This window comes from Myiozetetes cayanensis, unplaced genomic scaffold, assembly GCF_022539395.1.
Source record: "Myiozetetes cayanensis isolate MyiCay16 unplaced genomic scaffold, myiCay2020 scf23, whole genome shotgun sequence".
Taxonomy (NCBI): domain Eukaryota; kingdom Metazoa; phylum Chordata; class Aves; order Passeriformes; family Tyrannidae; genus Myiozetetes; species Myiozetetes cayanensis.
Genome location: NW_026087445.1, coordinates 935,718 through 956,487, shown reverse-complemented (window position 1 = coordinate 956,487; position 20,770 = coordinate 935,718). Strand labels below are relative to the sequence as shown.

The 20,770-nt window shown below is 58.2% G+C and overlaps 3 protein-coding genes across 3 annotated transcripts; all 3 read right to left on the bottom strand.

Annotated features, from left to right (window-relative positions):
* Window positions 1-1,054: 1,054 nt before the first annotated feature.
* HDHD3 (haloacid dehalogenase like hydrolase domain containing 3) lies at window positions 1,055-1,943 on the bottom strand. The gene has a single exon (XM_050320110.1). The coding sequence runs from the start codon at window positions 1,936-1,938 to the stop codon at window positions 1,222-1,224; it is 717 nt and encodes a 238-aa protein (XP_050176067.1). The 5' UTR covers window positions 1,939-1,943; the 3' UTR covers window positions 1,055-1,221.
* A 538-nt stretch (window positions 1,944-2,481) lies between these two features.
* ALAD (aminolevulinate dehydratase) lies at window positions 2,482-10,898 on the bottom strand. The gene is made up of 12 exons (XM_050320107.1): window positions 10,815-10,898; window positions 7,342-7,486; window positions 7,134-7,184; window positions 6,383-6,479; window positions 5,905-6,040; window positions 5,398-5,481; window positions 4,475-4,563; window positions 4,234-4,289; window positions 3,504-3,591; window positions 2,920-3,006; window positions 2,680-2,809; window positions 2,482-2,601 (listed from the first exon to the last, which is right to left on the bottom strand). Exons 1-12 carry the CDS (start codon window positions 10,855-10,857, stop codon window positions 2,525-2,527), a joined length of 1,083 nt encoding a protein of 360 aa, XP_050176064.1. The 5' UTR covers window positions 10,858-10,898; the 3' UTR covers window positions 2,482-2,524.
* Window positions 10,899-12,170: 1,272 nt separating this feature from the next.
* On the bottom strand, window positions 12,171-16,165 carry POLE3 (DNA polymerase epsilon 3, accessory subunit). The gene is made up of 5 exons (XM_050320167.1): window positions 16,146-16,165; window positions 15,978-16,053; window positions 15,223-15,308; window positions 14,443-14,561; window positions 12,171-13,961 (listed from the first exon to the last, which is right to left on the bottom strand). Exons 2-5 carry the CDS (start codon window positions 16,041-16,043, stop codon window positions 13,801-13,803), a joined length of 432 nt encoding a protein of 143 aa, XP_050176124.1. The 5' UTR covers window positions 16,044-16,053; window positions 16,146-16,165; the 3' UTR covers window positions 12,171-13,800.
* Between the last annotated feature and the right edge of the window lie 4,605 nt (window positions 16,166-20,770).

Sequence of the window (20,770 nt, the reverse complement as noted above, 5' to 3'; positions counted from 1 at the left end):
TCTACAAGTCCCTGACAGGAGGGTGGAGCCAGGTGGGGGTTGGTCTCTTCTCCCAGGTAACAAGTGACAGGACAAGAGGAAACAGCATCAAAATACTCTCAGAAGGTTCAGGCTGGGTATTAAGGGAAAATTTCTTCACTGAAAGCGTGGTCAGGCATTGGCACAGCTGCCCAGGGCAGTGGTGGAGTCACCAGCCTTGGAGGGGCTTAAAAGACGTGTGGATGTGGCACTTGGGGACATGAGTAAGTGGTGGCCTGGGCAGTGCTGGAGGAATGGTTGGACTTGGTCCTAAAGGTCTTTCCAACCTAAATTATTTTGTGATTGTCTGACTGGGACACAGCTGGACACACACTTTTTGGGGGAGCTGTCCCTCTGCAGAGCTGGGCAGTGCAGGGAGTTGTCCCATGCTGGAGGCTGTGGCTCCTGTCCAAGCAGGGGAGCAAGCAAAGAGCAGCAGAAAGAAACCAAACCTGAGTGTCACCAAAGGGAGTGGGGGTTGAGTGTAACGTGGTGCAGACACAGGGAGCTGATGGAGGGCAGGGAGGAAGGACAGGTGTTGGCCTGGAGTTGAGCCAGGGAGCACGGGCAGGAAAGGAGTTTAAAATGGTCATCTTTATTTCTCACTACCCAGATCAGTGAAGTTTGTTAATTGGCAATTTGTTAAGTGAAGTTGCCCAACTTGAGACTGTTCAGTCTACAGAGACCAGGAGCCACCTCCTGGCCACTGCTGTTGGGAAGAAGGGGATGCAAAGCTGGGGTACACTGAGGCATGCAGGGCCTGTGCAGGGGTGTCCCAAGTGCTCCCTTTGAGGAGATCTTCCCTAGGATGGGAAGACCTTCCCTGGGACTGAACCAGCACTTGCACTGGGGGATTCTCGACCCTCTCCCCAGGGTGACTGAGAAGGGATAAACCTCAGTGTCTCCCTCCCTCTCACCCGCCAGAACGAGCCTCTGGAGCGTGACCCACTCCCAGCCCCGTTAGGGGAAGACAGCACTACTGACACCCCCCCTTCTGGAGGTTTTTAGAGCCGTGAAACAAAGCAGCAGCACCACCGGCTGTCAGATATGTTTTATTGCAGGAACATCCCTCCTGCTCCGAAGGCAGCGCTGCTCCCTGTGCTCGATCCGCTCGCTGCTGTTCCCTGTCCCCCTGGCAACAGGGAAACCCCACCAGGACCGGTTCAGCACCCGACAGCAGCGCTGGGCTCCTCCAAACCGCAGCTATCCCTTCTCGATCCGGGCCAGGAGGTGGCTGAGGGTGGGCAGGACGTGCTCGGGGGGCACCTCGGGCTCCGGGCCCTGGCCGGCCGTGCGGAGCAGGAAGCTGTGCATGCCCACGGCGCGGGCTGCCCGGTAATCCCGCGTGTAATCATCCCCGACGTGGGCCGCCTGCTCCGGGGGGACGCCCCCGAGCCGCAGGGCCTCCTCGAAGATCCTCGCGTCGGGCTTGGCGACCCCCGCGGCCTCGGAGGTGAGCACGAACTCGAAGTGGTGCCGCAGGCTGCACTGAGAGAGGATGTTTTCCAGCCGGTTGTCGAAGTTGGACACGACGCCCATGCGGAAGCCGCGCTGGCGGCACCGGTTCAGGGTCTCCTCGGCCCCCGGCAGCACCTCCCAGTTGTGGGAGCTGCAGTAGTCACGGTACAGCTTCTCGGCCAGCGCCGTCAGGGCTGCGCCGTCCTGCACCCCCGAGAGCACGAAGGCCTGCTTGACCACGTCCACCCACCACTGCCGGGAGCTGAGCCCCTGCCCCCGGCCGTAGTTGGGGAAGCGGCGGCTCTGGGCCCCGTAGGCCTCCCGGAACGCCCGTCCCAGAGCCTCGGGCTGCACCCGCAGCCCCTGCGCCCGCGCCTCGGCCGCGTAGCTCTGCCCCACGGGCCGCCGCAGCCGCAGCAGAGTGTCCTTCACATCCCAGGTCAGCAGGCGCAGCCGGAGCATGGCCTCGGGGACAAGGGCAGCCAGGGACACAGGTGAGAGCCAGGCGCTCTGAGGGCGAGTCAGTGCCGGTCACATCGGAGGGGTGCGGGCACCCCTGCCCTCCGTCCGCCTCAGTCCCGGGGTCAGTGTCCCTCGAGGGGGGCTCAGGGCCCCGCTGGGGTCCGCACGGACACGGCAGGGAGGCAAAGCCCTGCTGCGAGCGCCAGGGGCAAAGTCCTCCAGGCCGGGCAGCGACACTAACCCCGCGGGCGCTGCAGCCGGGGCGGGCGGGGGCACCGGGGCTGGGGGGACGGGGCACAGCAGGCACCGCAGCGGGGGTATGCGGGTGGGTGTGAGGGGCACACGCGGGGCTGGGCCCGGGGTCGGTGAACGAGGTGTCCCCGTGGAAGGCGGGTGCGGGGTCCTGGTGTCCCCCGGGGGGTGCGGGGCGGGCCCGGGGCTCACCGGGCTCCGAGGGCCGGGAGTACTCGCGGTGCCGGAGCCCACCTGCACCGCCCCCCGGAAATCCCGCCCATCCCGGAATTCCCGCCCATCCCGGCGCTCCCGCCCATCCCGGCGCTCTCCCCTCTCCGCCCCAGCCCCGCGCTCAGGCCCGTCCCGCCGCCTCCTCCCGCAGCCAGCGCAGCAGCTGCGGCGCGAAGTAGGTGATGATGATGTCGGCCCCTGCGGAGAGACGAGAGGCTGCAGCCGGCCCGGGCACACGCGGGGAACGCGCGGGGGGCACGGGGGTCGCAGCCTCACCTGCCCGCCTGAAGGCCGTCATCGCCTCCCGCACCGCCGCCTCCAGCGCGAAGGCTCCCGCCTGCGCCCCGTGCCACAGCATAGCGAACTCCCCCGAGACGTGGTACACGGCCAGCGGGTGCGTGGGGTGCTGCGGGAACACGGTCAGCCCCGCGTGTGCCGTGCCGGCCCCGCACAGCCCCGCACATCAGACACACAGCCACAGCCCCCCCGTGCCCTCCCTGCCAGGCAGGAGCTCACCCGGGCCTTGACATCCCGCACGAGGTCCAGGTAGGGCATCCCCGGCTTCACCATCAGCATGTCCGCTCCCTCCCGCACGTCCCGGTCCTGCACGGGAACACGGCACACGGGGGACAAGGAAAGAGTTTGCAGCGAGGCCCGGGTTGGCTTCCAGGATGGTTGCTGAGCCCCTCCTGGCCACAGGAGCCCAACTGTGGGCTGGCACTCCCCTCACACACACAGTGCCTGGGCAGTGCGGGTGGCTGCGTGTCCCTGGACCTGATGCCCCAGCACAGGGGCACCAGCTCTGCAGCTCCCACTGCCCAGTCCTCGAGCACACACTGGCACCAGCTCTGGCAGGCTGATGGACCTCATGTTTTGTTATCTCATGGAAAGGGAAGACCCTTTAGGCTGGTTTGCCTCCCACCCCCTTTTGACTCTCTCGCTCTCCCCAAGCCCTGGGATGATCACCTGGGTCCCACTGAGGGTGTCCGGCCCCACAGCCACAACCCCACATGTGCCCCACTGAGGGTGTCCGGCCCCACAGCCACAACCCCACATGTGCCCCAGTGGGGGTGTCCAGCCCCCGTGCCCCCCGCACTCACCACGGCGCGCTCGGCCAGGCCCCGGGCGCCGGGGGGCAGTTGGTAACACCTCCGGTCACCGAAGGCGGGTTTGGAGAGCGCGGCGTCCCTGGAGAGGAGCAGGGCAGGGGGCAGGGGGTGAGGACCCCTGTGCCTCCCACCTCGTACAGCTTTAGGAACGGGAGGCCAGATGAGTCAGGAAAATGGGGCACTCTGAGCCACCTCAGCACCCCAGGATGGCTCTGGGAGGTCCTGCAGGCCCAGGCTGGCCCTGAGAGCTGTTTCAACACCCACGGCCTTCCCCGTGCCCAGAGTCTGGGTAAAATCGTGTCAGACTCTTTTCCAAGGCAGGTTCCTCAGGGACACCCTGCCAGGGTCAGGCTGTTCTTGGGACAAGGTCCAACAGCTGACTAAGCTGAAGCTTGTCCCTGTAGCCACCCTTTGCGATAACACTGACTCCTGTGGCTCCCTCCCTGTTCCTGGACGTGTCAGGCAGCTCCCTCTCTGCCTGCCTTGCCAGCAGCACTGTAGAGGAGCAGGTGAAGAGGTAAAGGATGGAAGATCACTTGGACAAAGTACAATTGTCTCCTTTTTGCACAGAGGAGTAGGAGGAAGGTGCTGCTGAGTGACCAGTGTGGCCCCACCTGCAGCCCAGGCTCTGGCCAAGCTCCCTTCCCAAACAACTATCTGGGAACAAACTCCCAGCCAGCCTGGCACGGGCTGGGCACACCTGGCAGAGGGACAGACCCACCTGAAGGGTCCATAGAAGCAGGAAGCAAACTTGGCACTGTAGCTCATCACCGAGACCTGTGGAGCAGAGCGGGGCCGTGAGGGCCTGGAGCTCGGAGCCACATCCAGAGATTCCCTCCCACGGCTGTTTTATCCTCCCCTCCCAGAGGCCTGGCACCTGCTGTTCCCATGGACACTCCTGCAGTGCTGCAGCTCCCCTGGCAGTGGCTCCTGCCCCGGGCACACTCAGGTGCCCAGCTCACCTTGTTGCCCAGGTCGTTGGAGATCAGCGCCTGCTTTATGGCCCCAATGCGCCCGTCCATCATGTCCGAGGGGGCCACGATGTGGCAGCCTGCAGGGAAGGACAGGGGTGCAGGGAGGGACAGGGGTGCAGGGAGGGACAGGGGTGCAGGGAAGGACAGGGGTGCAGGGAGGGACAGGGGTGCAGGGAAACACCAGAAGTTTTGGCTCTGCCAAAAGGTTCCAGTGCTGGCAGCACTGCCGGGACCAGCGCAGGGAGGGCAGGGGAGCAGTCCCAGTTAGAGCCAGGCCCAGGATGCTTTTGGGTCTGCTCAGAGCAGGAGCAGGGCAGTGATTCTGCCCCTGTGCTGGGCACTGGGGAGGCCACACCTCGAGTGCTGTGCCCAGTTCTGGCCCCTCAGCTCAGGAAGGACATGGAGGGGCTGCAGCAGGTCCAGAGAAGGGCAACGAGGCTGGGGAAGGGTCTGGAGCACAAGTGCTGGGAGGAGCAGCTGAGGGAGCTGGGGGGGCCTCAGCCTGGACAGGAGGAGGCTCAGGGGGGACCTTCTCACTCTCTGCAACCCCCTGACAGGAGGGGGAGCCGGGGGGGGTCGGGCTCTGCTCCCAGGAACCAGCAGCAGGACAAGAGGGCCCAGCCTTGAGCTGCCCCAGGGGAGGTTTGGGTTGGCCATTGGGAAGAAGTTCTTTGCAGAGAGAGGGCTCAGCCATTGGAATGGGCTGCCCAGGGAGGGGGTGGAGTCCCCGTGCCTGGAGGGGTTTGAGCAGAGCCTGGATGTGGCATCAGTGCCATGGGCTGGGTGACAAGGTGGGGTTGGGGTTGCACTCGATGGTCTCAGAGCTCTTTTCCAACCTCACTGACTGTGTGTGTGAAGTGAGAGAGGGGCAAGCAGAGTGCAGCTGGGGTGTCACTGCCCGGGGCTCCCACCTGCTTTGGCGTAGGCCAGCGCCACCTCTGCCAGCCGCTGGCAGCTGAGCTCGTTCTGGATGGTGCCGTCCTCCCGCAGGATACCTGGAGACAAACCCGGGCTTACCCCAGGGCAGGGCCAGCAGGTGCTCAGTCCCCAGGGGAGTGTGGCCCTGGGGACAAGCTGTGGAGATGCCCAGAGTGGCAGTGAGGAATGTGTTCAGGGAGCTGGGTAAGGAGTCCTCCAGGCTGTGAGTGCTCCAGGGAAGGGAAGACAGAGATGGGGCTCACACAGACTCAGATGGCCACAGTGAGGGCCTGAACCACCCGTGCCTCCCACCCTACTGTCAAAACCCAGGAGAGGCCTCCCAGCTTTCTACACCAGGAATGGGAAGCCAGGTCTAGGGGCAGGAGCTGGCCAGGCCCCACCAGCACACAGGGCCCCTCAGCAGAAAATGGCAAATCCTGGAGACTCCCAGAGCCAGGAAAACACCAGGAGTGCAGGCCAGGCCCACGGGCCGTGCTCACCGCAGTGCCCGTGCGAGGTGTAAGGGCACAAGCAAACATCACAGGCAATGAGCAGCTCTGGGAAGGTGTAGCGGATCCTCCTGATGGCCATGATGGCAGGAGTGCCCTCGGCATCGGCAGCAGAGCCTCTCTCATCCTGTAGGGACACAAACACCTCAGCACACACAGCCCACACTTCCCTCTGTGGCAGCAGCTCTGCCCAGGAAACATCTCCTGGGCTGTGGGACCCTCTAAGGCAGGATGGTGTAACCACCACTGAGGGAAAACGGTGATGGAGAAGCACTTCTGGGCAGTGAGTGCAGGTCCTGGGGCCACCTGCAGAGCTCTGGGGGCTTTTTTGGGTGTCACTGCAGTCTCCCATCCCCATGTGCTCTGCTGAGTGGGCTGTAAGTTCAGCCAGAGACCCTGTGATCAGCCCCACACTGCTCTCCCACAGCTCTGTGGCTGCCCTAAGCCCCCCTCACCACCAGGCACTGACCTTGTGGACCTTGCTGGGCACCCCGAAGATGAGCACACACTTGAGGCCGTCTTGGACGAGGGGCTGCAGCATCTCGCTGAGCTTGTTCACTCCATACCTGAGCAGGGCAAAGGGAAGGGAGCTGCCAGGCACCCACACCTGCTCCTGGGAAGAGCTGCCTGTGCCTGGGATGCTGGCCTGGGAGCAATCCAGCATCACCAGGCAGCAGCTGCAGGTACAGGGGAGGTGTTGCCTGAACACTGGGAGGAACAATCTGGGCCCTTATCTGGGGCCCAGCATGGACACTGCTCTGAAAGGAGAAGCGTGCCCTGCCCTTGGATTCCTTATCTCGGCCTCCCTGTTGCAGATCCAGCCCACCCCCCTGGGCCTCTCTGAGCAGAGCCCTGCTAATGTGGCAGCAGATGGAGACAGGAGCTGCCAGTCCAGCAGGATCCAGAGCAGGAGCACAGCCCATATCCTTGCACAGGTTTTGTGGCTGCTGCTGGAAACCCCATTTGCTTCCAACCCACACAACGTGTGAGTGCTCTGGGACAGCCTGAGCCCCTGGTGCTGCCCTCCCAGTACTGCTGCTTCTCCAGCCTTCCCAGCGTGATTCCCTCCCCTCCCTTGGAATGTCCCTGCCCTGCCTGATGCCAAGGAACCCCCAGGGCAGGGAGCAGAGGGTTGCAAGCATCGCCCCTGGCTCATGCTCATCTCACGCCATAAATCCCAGCAGCGACCAGCACGCGGCTCAGTGGGGCTGGATTCGTACCTGGCTTGTCCAGGGAGGCTGGGGATGGGCTCCACGGCATCAGGGCTGTCACTGCGGGGGTGGAGGGGACAGAGATGTGAGGACTCGGTGTGAGAAGGAAGCCCCTCTCCCAGGCTTGAGTACAGGGACTCTGAACCTACTGAGGAGCTCCTGGGATGGACCCAGCCAGTCACCCTGCACCTGACCCCGAGAGCCAGGACTCACTCACGTCACAAAGATGGGGTAGATGAGGTTGGAGGCGTCGAAGGTGGCGGCCGAGCACTGCCAGGAGCGCAGCACGGGGTGGAAGTACCCGCTGTGGAGGACAGAGTCTGCCTGCATGGTGGCTCTGCTGGAGGCTGGGCAGGGAGGCTCTGCAACACCAAAAGAACCCGGCAGGGTCCTGGTAAACTGCTGAGGAGGGGGCTGAGATCCAGGACTGTCCCTGTCTCGGTCCCCTGCAGCCCCTCCAGCTCCATCCCACCTCCCATGGGCACTGCCCTGTGCCTGGTGGGTGCTGCAGGACCCCCCTCAGCACTCACTGAACAGCCCTTCCCATAAACAGGGCTGACAGAGACTCCTCCCTGCAAAACCCCCCAGTTCTGTGTAGGAAACTCCCCAGTTTTGTGAAGGAACCCCCTCAGTTCTGTGAAGGATCCCCCCCAGTTGCAGCCACTGGGTCCTCCCACAGCAGGACCACCTTCACCCTCCAGAGGCTCCTCTGCCTGAGCACCCAGAGGGTCATTGTTCACTCAATTTACTCTTCCTCAGTGCTGAGTAACTCTGTGATAAAGCTTTGTATGCAGAGGAGTACAGAGCTGCTCTGTGCTGGAACTCAGTGATCTTTCATGTCCCTTCCAACCCAAACCATTCCATGAGGCACAACATATTTATGGCCACAGTGTGAGGGCAGTTACAGAAGAGTAGGGGCACTGCATGAGAGAGGGGCAGGATCATCCTGAGGACACCAGGGCTCTAAACCCCCCAGTCACACAACTCCAGTGGCCACTTACTGCTGGGTAAAGAAAACTGGGGACTTGGGCAAAACTGATTTCCGAGGTAACAAAGAGCAGGTACTGAACACACATAAATCAATCGTTAGCTCTGTTGTCGCTGAAGGTTCTTCTGCAGCAATATTTTCTTCTTCTCCAACAGATCAGTAATAATTCTGTGATCAGACCACTAAGATTTACGTGCCCATGAGCATTAAATTCTCACATATGTTTGCTGGTGGGTGTGATGGAAGGGGCCGTGGGAAGGCGGCTCTCCTGGGACGAGGCATTTCTTTGGCTGCAGCATAGAGGGAGCAGCTGCACAGCCCTGGAAAGCACAGTCCCAACAACAGGCTGTTTGTGCAGAGCAGCTTGGAGGACTCACACACAGGGCCACATCCCCCAAACCCCCTGTGCTGAGGGGCTGGGGTGCCCTGGGAGACAAAGCAGAGGCCCTACTGGAGAGCGTGGGATTTTTGGGAGGTTGGGCAGGGGGAGAGCTGAGATGGGCTCTGAAAGAGCAAGTGGAGTCCTGTGACTGCCCCTGGGCAGGGCAGGTCTTCCTTAGGGAGACAGAGTGGCAGGAGGATGGGACTCATTTCAGGGGAGCAGCTCCATGGTCTCCAGTCCCATTCCAGGAGGGATTCCCCAGGCAATGAACCTCACTGACCCCCTGCCTGTACTTGGCTCTCTGGAGAACAGGCACAGCTCAGGCACAGCTCAGAGCATCCTGGGACAGAGTCCAGGGCACCCACAACACCAGGCAGCAACGGAGCTGTGCAGGAGATGGCTCATTTTTTTCTTGGGGAAAACCTTTAATGTGAGGTGTTCACCTATTTTACACACTCAATACCCTTCAGATATTCTACTACTGAGCCAAACTCAGTCTGTGTCAGCCCCTCCCAGTGCCCAGGGCACTTGGAACAGGGGGCACTGCATTGCCCAGGGCTGGAATTGAGCCTCTCATACCCTGAGGAATCACTTCTGGGGATGGGGAAAGGCCCCTCTTGGTTACACGGATGAAACCACTGGATAAAAAACCCAGGTGGTGCTTGTGGGGGACGCAGGGCAGCTGACAGGCACGCTGGCAGCGCCATGGCATCCCTTGGCAGGTCATTTTTAGCCCTTGGAAAGCTGCCCTGCCAGTCCTCGCTCCAGGGAAGGGGACAGCCCTCGGGTGAAGCGGAGCTGGCAGCTCCCCACGGTGCCTGGCTCCGGGGAGCCACGGCAAACAAAGGGCTCAGTGAACAAACCCCACCTCGAGAATCCGAAAAATGCTCCGAACAGTTAATCCCGGGGGGAGCAAAGGGGAGGGGGGCCGGGTGGGACCAGAGGCACCTGACTGTATGGGACAGATAGAGGCCACAGCTCCAGAAACTGCCCTCTCCGGGCAAGGAGGGGATGGGCACGTGGTGGGATGGCAGGGAGGAGATAAGAGCAGGGACGGGTGGGCCCTGGTGGGGCTGAGCCTGAGCTGGGTCCTGCTCAGCAGCCCCACGAGCAGGAGAAGCTGCTGCCGGGGCAGGGCACTGGGGTGGCACTGCTGGGACCAGCCTGCCCCACGGGCACGGGCAGGAGTGGGCACTCAAGGGACACTGCTCCACACGCTCACCCCGGCCTGGGGCTGTTCCCCCACATCCCGCAGGGCTCCCGGCACAGCACACCTGCCTTTCTCCCGCCTTCGAGCCCCGAATCTGTCTGTCTAAAGCCATTTGCTCCGTGCACACTAGAGCAGCTCCGGGAGGGCGTTAAGGACAGCCCTGCAGCTCCAGCAGGAGGTTAAGGACAGCCCTGCGTTCACCTTTGCCCCAGCACACCGGGAGCAGCCCCAACCCGCAGCACCCGCACCCACCCCTTTGCCCAGCCCGGGCTGCACCAGAAGGAAGAGAACGAGCTGCCCGGGGACAACCTGGCCCCGCCACCGACCAACCAAACCTCGGGGACGGGCTGAAGCCAGGCCTGACCCTGCTCCCATTAAAGCCGGACCCGGCGCTGCTCCAGCCCCCGACGCCCCCCCGAAGCGGGGGGGTTTGTTCAGTGCCAACAAGAGGCCCGAGGAAGATGTTTTTAGGACACAGAAGCGCACGTGGCCTCATCCTTTGCCACACAACTATTTAGATAAATCCCAGGGATACGCAAACTCCCAAAACCGCCGGCGGGAGAAGGGACAGACTGGGGTGTTCTAGGAAAGCGACCCAACGGAGCTGGGGGTTAATGAACAGCCACTAACAAAGGTCAAGCTGTTGCAGCGTTAATTAAGAGTCAGTAGCAAAGGCCAAGACGAAACAGGTTAATTAAGAGTCACTAAAGAAGGTCAAGCCCTTCCAGCAGGTTTCCTGCTGCAGGATGGGCAGGGGGGCGCTCAGGGGTCTGTAATCACATCCCAGCACGGAGGGGAGCTCAGCACCGCTGCCAGCTCGGAGCATCACACGCTGCTCCGTGCTTGCCCCGCCGTTGCCACGGCTACCGGGCAAAAAGCGAGCAAATGTGGGCAAAAACCGAGCAAAACCGGGCAAAAACCGAGCAAAACCTGGCAACCCCAGGGCTGTCCTTGCCGCGTTACCTGCGGCTGCCTTTCCTGCCTGACCCAAGCGCTGCCTCCTTGCCCGGCCGGGCCCCGTCCTTGAGGCCATCCCGGCCTGGGGGCAGCCCCAGCTCCGGTGCCGGTGCCAGTCCCCGATCCCGATCCCATTCCCGGTCCCGCACTCACCGCCCGCCCTGTCCGCTCTGGCCGCGGCTGCGTTCCCCAGCATTGCCGATTTGCATAGCCACGCCCCTCATTAGGGTAGCCCCGCCCACTCGGGGGCGTGGTGGCGGGAAGTCTCGCGCGGCGCAGCGCGGGAAAAGGGCGGGAGGGAGGAGGAGGAGGAGGGGTTTTTGGGGGGCGTAGGGGGCTGGGGCGGGGATAGGGGGGGCAGAAGGCAGCTGGGGAAGGCACCCAGAAAGGGCTGGGTGACCGTGTGATCCTGTTTTAGGGTGTTGTGGGGGGACCTGGAGTCACGTTTGGGGTGCTGCAGCGGCGTGGAGCCGGGTTTTGGGGTGGTGGAGGGTCGTGCAGTCCAGTTTCGGGGTGCTGTGGAGGGACGTGGAACCTCTGTTGGGGTTTGGGGGAGGCGTGGAGCAGGGCTTTGGGGTGCTGGAGGACCATGTAGTGCAGTTTTGGGGTGTTGTGGGAGCACCTGGGCCCAGGTTTTTGGGGTGCTGGGGGAGGCTGGAGCACAGCTTTGGGGTGCTGCAGGGGTGTGGAGCAGGACTTTGGGGTGGTGGGTCGTGCTGTCCAGTTTTGGAGTGCTGCAGGGAGGAAGTAGAGCCTGGTTTTGGGGTTCTGAGGGAGGCTAGAGCAGAGCTTTGGGGTGCTGGGGTGACATGCAGTCCAGTTTTAGGATGCTGTGGGAGGACTTGGAGCCAGTTTTGGGGGCTCTGGCAGGGCCAGAGCAGGGTACTGGGGTGCTGAGGATCAGAAAGCAGGGTTTGGGGTGCTGTGTGAGCGAGGAGCATGGCTGGGTGGTAGCAGGGAGCAGGGTTTTGGGGGGCTGCAGAAGCCTGGAGCAGGGCTTTGTGGGGGCTGGGGGCCTGCCAGGCCCAGGGAAGCCACAGCCCCACTGCAGGCTCAGCTGCAGTGCCACTGCCTCGGCCTCCAGTGCAGGGGAGATGCTGGGAGCGGGTTTATTTGGGGAGATCCTGCAGCCCCTGTGCCACAGCAGCATTCCCTGGCCTGCTGCAGGGCAGAAACCCTGGATCCAGCCCCTGGATCTGTCTGTGCCCCCAGCCTGGAGCCTCTCCCTGGGGCAGGGCTGAGTTCAAGTTCCCCCAGCAATACAAACACCAGCACCCTGACTTCGCTTCTCTGAGACCTGGAAATCTCCCCCTTCTTGCCAGTCTTAATTCCCTTTGCTCTTCCCACAGCCTTCATCCTCCCCTCCTCCTCCTCCTGCCATCAGCTGCTCCAGGAACCATTTCCAGGGTGTTTGCTCCTGCCTTGGCCGCTCCCTCCGTTCCCACTTACGCAACCCCAACCTGCTCATTTTATAACCGCCCGAAACACGAGACTCTGCTTCTACAAAAAAACAAACCCAAAATCTGGCTTTTATTTAGGCATCATTCCCTTCCAGAATATGCACACCAGATATGTACTGAAGAGAAAATAAAGGAAGAAAAAGAGCTGGAAGGCAGGTGTTTATCAGAGATGTTGGGAAGACGTTCAGGCTTTCCATGTGCTGACTGCAGGACAGCAGAAAATCTGTGTTGATTCAGTTCTTTTTTTCAGGAGCTGGCCTTGTGTGTGTGTGTGTGTGTGAAAATCCAGCGTGCCAGAAAAGCAGGAAGGCAGGGTTGGCTCTTGTGGGTGGCTCTGCAGCAGGGTTTTTTTTTTTTTTTTGGTGGAAAGGATCTATGAGTCCCCACAAGTGCTATTTTAAAACTGCACGTCAGCAAAACTCGTGGGTTCTACTTAAATGCACCTAAAAAACTTTCCTCAGGTTTCCTTCACCCCATCTGTGAAGTTCAAATATTAGATGTATTAGTCTCCCAAAAGTCAAATAAAGCGTTTTCCCCCCAAAGGAGCTTCCTCTCTAGGTACTTCCTCAGAGAGAGAAAGGCAAGGCATCAAAACTAACAGTCCAAGTGGAAAAGCACAAACCTGCACTGGCACAAGGGGATACAAACAGCTTATTTCAACCTTCTTTTCCTGCAGGAGCCTTTTTTTTTGAAAGCAGAGGCCTGAGGTTGAGCCTCCTGGGTGGGCACATCCTGCCCACTGCTCCAGGAGGTATCCATGTCCCTGGAATGACCAGCAAAGGCTACAGAGGGGTCTTGGATGGAATTAGTCCATTCCAATTGGGAAAATTAAAAAACAAAAACAAAACCAAGGCACCACAATCCACCACTCTGTTCTGCCACATTTAAACTTGCTGCAGGAGCTGCAGCTCCTCAGAGGAGGGACAGGTGACACCACCAGACCCCCAGGGCCACACACCCAGCACTGCTCAAAGCCACCTGTTTGTACCCCTGGAGCTCATTTTAACCCTTCATTTTGCTTCAGATTTTAAATTAATTTAATCTCTCAGGGCTCTAAAGACACTTTCAGTGTTCACTTTACATTTCCAGGGCTGTGAAGCGTTTGGATTGAGGGTGGTTTGGGTGATCAGTGAGTGGACTCATGGCCCCTGGATGGCCAGCCTGTAGTGCTGCTCAGGCTGAAGGACAGAGGCACTGTCAGCACAGCAGGGAGAGAAGGCACAGCCAGGATGTGAGGAAACACAGGCAAAAAAAAAATGAATCCCTTGGATCAAAGCTAAAATGTCCAGCTTCCAAGCCTCCTGACATCATCACCTGGGTTCTACACCCCAGAGGGTTAATGGTCTGCTGGATTCAGCCCCTGAGGTTCAGGAGTTCTCATGTCCTCTCTCTCTCAGCTTCTGCACTGAGCACCTTGCCAGCTCTTTTATCCTCTATTTCAGAGCCAACCCAGCACCAAAGGTCTGCCCAGAGGAGGGAGGGGGCCAAGCCCCCCAGGCACAGGAGGAGCTGCCCTGCCAAGGGAAAAGCTTCAGCACAAGTCCTTTATGTCCAAATTAAAGCCCCAAAGGGACAGGCTGCAGAGGGCCAGCACAAAGCTCTAATGGAAACAGGACACAGCAAGGTTGATTTACAGTGTTTATATCCCTCTGCACACAGCCCGGCCCCTCTCGGCCAGCTCAGTTGTCCACCTCCTCCTCGTCGTTCTGCTCTTCCTCCTCCATCCTTTCATCATCGTCATCATTGTCTTCCTCTCGGCTTTTATCCTGCTCCTCTGAGTCTGCCTTCTTGTCTTTGTCCTTCCTGGCTTCCTTCTTCCCCTTCTGCTCCCTCCTGTAAACTGAAGGAGAGGGAGCAGTGAGGGATCAGCGCTTCCCTGGCACGGGCAGGGCAGCGGCTGAGCTCCAACACCCCCTGCTCTCCCGGCTCACCAGGGGGGCAGCGAGCCCAGAGCAGCAACTCACCCTACGAGCTGAGCTGTGCTGAGCAGCTCCATAGGAAAGCAGGTTAAATTTCAGCAGAAAAATGCTGAAAAGGACGCAGGAGTTCACATTTACGGGCAGCACCTACGGCTTTCCTTAGATAAACATAATAGGGGAGTGAGGGCAGATGAGACTTGCTCAATCCTCATCAGTTGTGCAATAATGTTATCCCAGTCCCGTTAAGGTGCACATTAGTTACTCCCCAGGCAAACTGCAGTGTAGGATGCTGGGCAAAGAGAAGAGAGACAAGACAGGCAAGTAAGTGTTGCTTGTCCAGCGTTCGAGGAAAACACGACTCGGTGCTAATCAGACTCCCTTGACACAAACAAAGGCCTGTACCTTCCAGGGATTCCTTCAGAGGGACCATGAACCTCTGGAACTCCATCTCCTCCATGGCAGAGAGCACATCACCAGCATTCAGCGTTTTCCTCTTCCCCTTCATGGCAAAGTTATTTGCACTGGGAAAAAAACAAGGCAAAACCAAGAAGTAAAAGAGAGGCAGTTGGGAACTGTCATCAACTCAGCCTTGTCTATTAAAAGTCACAAACAACTTAAAAAAAACATAAAAGCCATCTCCTAAACATTTAGAGGTTTTTTTATCTCCTTCTAATGGAGGTTTGAGACACTTTCCTGTTTACACTGGCTGTCTGTGCTTTCCCACATTAGTTTTCTGCTTGCACAGACCTTTTCTACAAGCAGAGGGAAGGAGAAAGCCTGAATGCTGGCTGTGCCAGTTCCCCACAGCCCTGTGAGTCTTTGACACCAGAGAAGTGACTGCCTGGACACCCCAAAAACCTGACTGTGCCCTCTGAGGCAGCTCCAGGTTGGCTCTCACTTGCCCTAACATAGTGATACTAAAAAGTGAGCCAAGTGCTCCTGCCTTTGCCAGGAAGAATGTGCAGCCTTGTTCTAAGGTTAATGGCAGTTTGGGACCCCTCTTTTTGGGACATCTCTGTGTCCCCAGCCCAGCTGCCTTCCCATGGGTTGTTACAGGCAGTTCAAACCCACCTGCTGCAGCCTGGCAGGACTGATTGATAGACAATACAGAAACAAACACAGGGAAAGAGCCTCCAGGCCAGCAGAGAGGTGAATTATCAGCCAGCTGCACCCAGTCCTTACCAGGACGTTGCATACAGCACAAACACACTTGCTGCTCGGGATATCGCGCTCCGGGCTTCTTTGGAAATGTTGACTCCATCAGGAAGCTGGAAAACAAATTCAGCTTTTATCAGCAGCTGCTAAAGATGACTTAAACTCGCCTAATTCATGTGTCAGTTCTGTTAAGGCATTCAGAAGGCCTGGAACAGGGAACTCGGAGGTTCCCAGCGCTGAGGGAGCTCTGGGGTGCTGTCACAGCTCTGATGCAGCTGAAAGCCACCTGCAGTGACTGTGTCCCCTCAGTGCCCCGAGCAGAAGCCGAGGGACTCCTGGGCTGGGGGGTCTGGCCGCTATTCCCGGGGTAACTCATCCAGTGACTTCCATCTCCTGTCACACCCCAACCCCCTGCCAGACCCACATCCACCCAGCAACGTCTCACAGCTCCACACCCAATTAATTATATTAACCACCGGGAATTATTGTAGATTTTTTACACGGACACGGGGGTTTGCTGTGAGCTTTCGGGGGGTTCTGACAGTCCCGCTGCAGGACCTGCCTTGCCGCTGAGCTCGGCCTTGGAGCATCCCTTGGGACAGCGCAGCCCGGACCGAGCCCGGGTGTCCCCCCGGCATCCCAGAGGGGACAGTGCCAGCACAGCTGGGAGGGGCTCGGGACACTGAACGGGGACAGGGACCGGGCTCACTGCGGTGTCCGAGGGTCTCCAAGGGCCGCAGCCCCCCGTGCCCCGCTCCTCCCGCCGCGGGCCCGGCACCCACCGCCTCCTTGATGATGCGGGTGATGACGGCGTTGGGCAGGTTCAGGTCCTCCGGCCGCTCCGCCATCCTGCGCCTCCTGCAAGGAAACCGGGGGGTCAGGGGCGGGTCCCGGCGGGGTTGGGGGGTCCCGGCGGGGTTGGGGGGTCCCGGATCCCGGCCCGGCCGCACCGCAGCCCGCGCTCCGCCGCCCCGCCCGCTCCCGGCGCGCACCGCGACACCCGCCCCGCCCCGGGAACCGGGAATGGCGGGAGACGGGGACGGCAGGGATAGGGAAGGGATGGGGGATAACGGATAGGGGCAGGGATAAGGATAGGGGATAAGGGATAAGGATGAGGACAAGGATGAGGACAGGGACGGGGATAGGGATACGGATGGCGATGGAAGCAGGGATGGAGATGGCAGGGATAGAGATGGGGATAGCAGGGATGGGGATGGGGGTGGAAGCAGGGATGGGGATGGCAGGGATAGGGATAGGAGCAGGGATAGGGGCAGGGAATAGGCCAGGAGCGGCAGGGAGAGAGGTAGGGGCAGGGATAGGGGCAAGGGAAAGGGAAAGAGTAAGGGATGGGGATAGGGGCAGGGATAGGGACAGGCTTAGGGGCAGGGGAAGGGAAAGGGAATAGAGATAGGGGATAAGGGGAAGGAAGGAATAGGGGATAAGGGGAGGGGCAGGTATGGCTCTAGATATAGGGACAGGTGTAGCTGTAGGGACAGGGGATAGGGATAGCTAGGGATAAGGGCAAGGATAAGGGCAGGTATAGCCATAGGGGCAAGTGTAGTGCCTGTGATGGGGCAGCTGCAGGTGTAGGGACAGGTGTAAGGTTGGGGACAGCTGTAGATGTAGGGGCAGCTGTAGGTGGTGCTACACTGCAGTGACTGGGAGTTTGTGGGCACTGTTGGGGCTGGGAGTAGGAGCAAGGACAGAGAGGGAGAACCTGGGGAGGGAAAGCCGATGGGACAAGGATCTGGGAGCTCCTGAGCCTGAAAGGCATTCAGTGAGTTCCTAACCCTGTGAGTCACTTCACACCTCTTCCCCCTCCTTAATGCTGAACAGATCCACCCCCCGTGCTGTGCAGAGCCAGATATGGCTGAGGGTGAGTCAGAGGGACAGGGCAGAGCTCAGGGCATGCCCTGTTGGCTCTCAGTGGTGTAACCAGCAGCAAGAGACCCAGTGTCCACAAGGCTGAAGGCAGGGACACAGGGACACATCCCAGACTGGTATGGGATGGTGGTACAGGGGATTGCATTTGCCAGTTTAAATTTGTCTGGGAGATTGTGCATGGTTTGGGTTTTTTTTAATGGAAAACATACTATTTTGATACACTTGACATCATCATTTTGAATAGGAAATAAGCTTTTTTTGGTCATTATAATTTATAAATTTTAAAGTGCATCAGTCCTCTAACTTAGAGCTAATGTCTGGAATCATTCTGGTTTTCCTTTCCCTAAAGACAAGCCAGGCAGAGCCCAGTTCCCAGTGGATGTAGGTGTCCCATGCAGGTGTCACTCACACACTTCTCTTCCTCAGGCCCTCCAAGGTTACATCATCTCTGACAAAGGCCTCCAAATACAGCACTTTTCACTCTCAAAATACCTTCCTGGCCTGCTTTTTTTTAACCATATATATTAATTCAGCAGTTCTAACTGTCAAAAAAAATTCCAGCCTGAGATTCTGCTGATGGAGTGGACTCTCCCGTGTGCGACCCGAGAAAGGCACTTGACAAATCCCATGTTCCAGGTCAGGAGCTATTTCCAGCTGCGTGGGCCGACTATTGCATTAACTCTTAACTTTGTTACTGCCTTTGGGAAGTGCTGTGCACAGGGAAGCTGCAGGGTAACCTCTGGGTCACCTTCCCCGGTGCTCATTCGGGTTTGGGGGGCCATGGATCTTGTTCCTGTTTGCTCTGTGCTTCAGTTCTGCTGTCCAGGCCTGAACTCTGCAGCGGGGTCAGGCATTCTCTCACCTGGACAGATGAACCTCCTGCTCTTTAATAACGTTGGGAAAAGTGAGTGTTTTCAGCTTGGAGGGATGGGAGAGCCTTCCTGATTGTGGGTAATGGAATCAGGGTGAAGCAATATGTGCAGTGATCAGGCTGGGCTCTGCTAATTGATCCAGAATTCAAGTTAATCCACAGAAGTGGCTTAAAGGGGCCCCAGTAAGGCTGGGCTAATGGTGTGGCACCACCCAAATGGGATCCAACTCCTTCTGTGGCTGCAAAATGTACAGAAAATTTGATCCAACTGTAGTGGAAAGTCCTTCCATTGAAAATGGTTTGGGGCTGGGCAGCTATTTGGGGAAAATGTCCCTTTTGCCTCCTCTATTCTTGTGTTCTCCCCCAGGCATCACTTTCTGACAGGAAACAGGACACTGAGCTTTGCCTCACCCAGTGGGTCTGCTTTTATTTTCTTAAATGTTCCTGAATATTCTTATACTCTTAAATATTCTTGGAAAGATCCCTCACTGGGAAAGTGGTGGGTCACTGGAACAGCTTCCCAGGGGAAGTGCTCGTGGCACCAAGCCTGCCAGAGCTCCAGAAACATCTGGAGGATGCAATTAGTCATATAATTTTTTTTCTTTTGTAGTCCTGCAAGGAGCAGGAGGTTGGACTTGATGATCCTTGTGGGTCCCTTCTAAACCTGAGAGACTCTGTGTGCCTGCTCCCCTGCCTGGGCTAAAGGGGGGAGTCAGGATCATGGAGCTATGGGGAGAAAAAGGAGGCAGCTCCCTTTTCAGATGCAGCTTTCAACTCAATTAGCTCAACCTGAGCATAAAAGTGTAGGAGAACCTTGGTATATTTGATTTCATAACTTGGTGCAGCCTCAGAGGGAGGTTTCACCAGAAGGCAAAGGAGATCTCTGCCAAGAAAAAGGGACATTTACCCCTTTCTGTTGTGCCCCAGGACAAGGGGAATGGCTTTAAACTGAGGGAGAGTAGATTTAGTCAGGAAGGAATTCCTCCCTGTGAGGGTGGATGAGACCCTGGCACAGGGTGCCCAGAGCAGCTGTGGCTGCCCCTGGATCCCTGGAAGTGTCCCAGGCCAGGCTGGACAGGGCTTGGAGCAAACTGGGGTAAGTGGAAGGTGTCCCTGCCCGTGGCAGGGAGTGGAATGAGATGATTCTTAAGGTCCTTTCCAACCCAAACCCATCTGGGATTCTGTGATTTTGGCATTTGATCTCTCTCTCTCTCCCCCATCATAAGCCCTGGCTGAATCTCTGCTGTGCCAGTGCCAGGAATGGTTAATTTTCTGTGAAATCAGTGAGCTAAAGGGGCTGACTGGGAGTGCCAGAGCCTGGGTGGAGCCCTGGGAAGCAGGATCCAGGTAAATGGTCTCAGTTACCTGATGCAGCAGCTCAGCTCTTTGCTGCAGCTCCACACTGAGCGCAGAGTTCAGCTCAGGTGACAGTCAATAACTTCTTAAGCTGTTTTAACTTAATTACCTTGATCCATTTGAGCATTCTAAGGCCAAAGCATCGTTCCCAAGAGACCTTTTGCTGTGTTGAAACCGATCTCTTTTATGGGAAGTGTCACTAAAGACCCGGCTTGATTATTGTATTATTTTTATTGCATTAAAATAAATCAGCAATGGATTAATAATCAGCATTTGTCAAAATGCTGCAGCAGGACTGGATGCTCGGATCAGACACCCTCTAAGAGACCTGGAATGTCTCACAGGGCTGCTCTTCACCAGTGTCATCAGGGCTTCAGAGCACAGGGAGAAGAGTGGTGCCATGAATTTATGTACTGCTGTAATTAGCTGTGCTTTTAATCAGCTCTTTAAAAAGGTGTAAGGCAGGCATGTGTTAAATGGCCCGAAAAAGTCCCACTGCCTTAAGGAAATGCAAAACCAAGGGCAAAGCCTTGAGCTGGGGGGATTTTGGGGTGTTTGGGGACTGATCCCAAGTGAGGTGGGTGCCCAGCCTACTGTTAGCCTGCAGGCTAGACAAGGCCAAAGGAGAAAAGGAGGACAAAAAAAGAAATAAAAAGTAGTTTATGGGTTTATGGTGCCACATTAATGCTCTGGGCTCAGTGTCTCAGCCTTCTGAAGGTGAATTAGCCTGTGCTGAATCAGAGAATCACAGGATCACAGAATGGTTTGGGTTGGAAGGGACCTTAAAACTCATCCATTCCCACCCCCTGCCATGGACAGGGACACCTTCCACTAGCCCAGGTTGCTCCAAGACCTGTCCAACCTGGCCTTGGACACTTCCAGGGATGGGGAGTCCCCAGTCCCTGGATGGATAACCCATGGATTGCCAGGCCCTGCAGGAGCTGTTCTGTACAGGGTGTTTCTGGAGTGCCCAGGAAGCATCACTGGGCTGCTAAGGGATCCCTCTTCCAAATTAACCCCTGGGTGTTCAAGACAGGTGAAAATCTGCATGGAAATAAAAGAGCTTCTGGCTCTCCCACCTTCTCTGCTGCTCTCGGGGAGAGACATGGAGTTTGGGGAGTAGCTCTAACACAAACCACACCATTGTTGTAGCTGCTCTGGTTTCAGCCACAGTTTAGCCTTAGAATGGAAAGGGTGAGGGACAAGGTGAACTGTTTTCAGAGTTCAGCAAGCTTGGCCTGCCAAAGGATGGGCACAGGAACAATTCCTTGTGCACTCAGGCTGGTCTGTGCTCTGCATTCCTGGGGAGCAGCCCAGATTCCTGGGGAGCTGTCCCAGCCCCTGCTCTCACAGGGTTTGTCCCAGAGCCTCTGCCTGCCCTGGGAACACTCACTGTGCTTCAGGCCAGGGCCATCCTGAGTTCTGACAGCGCTGCCTCACCAGTGCAGAGCCCAAGAATCACTG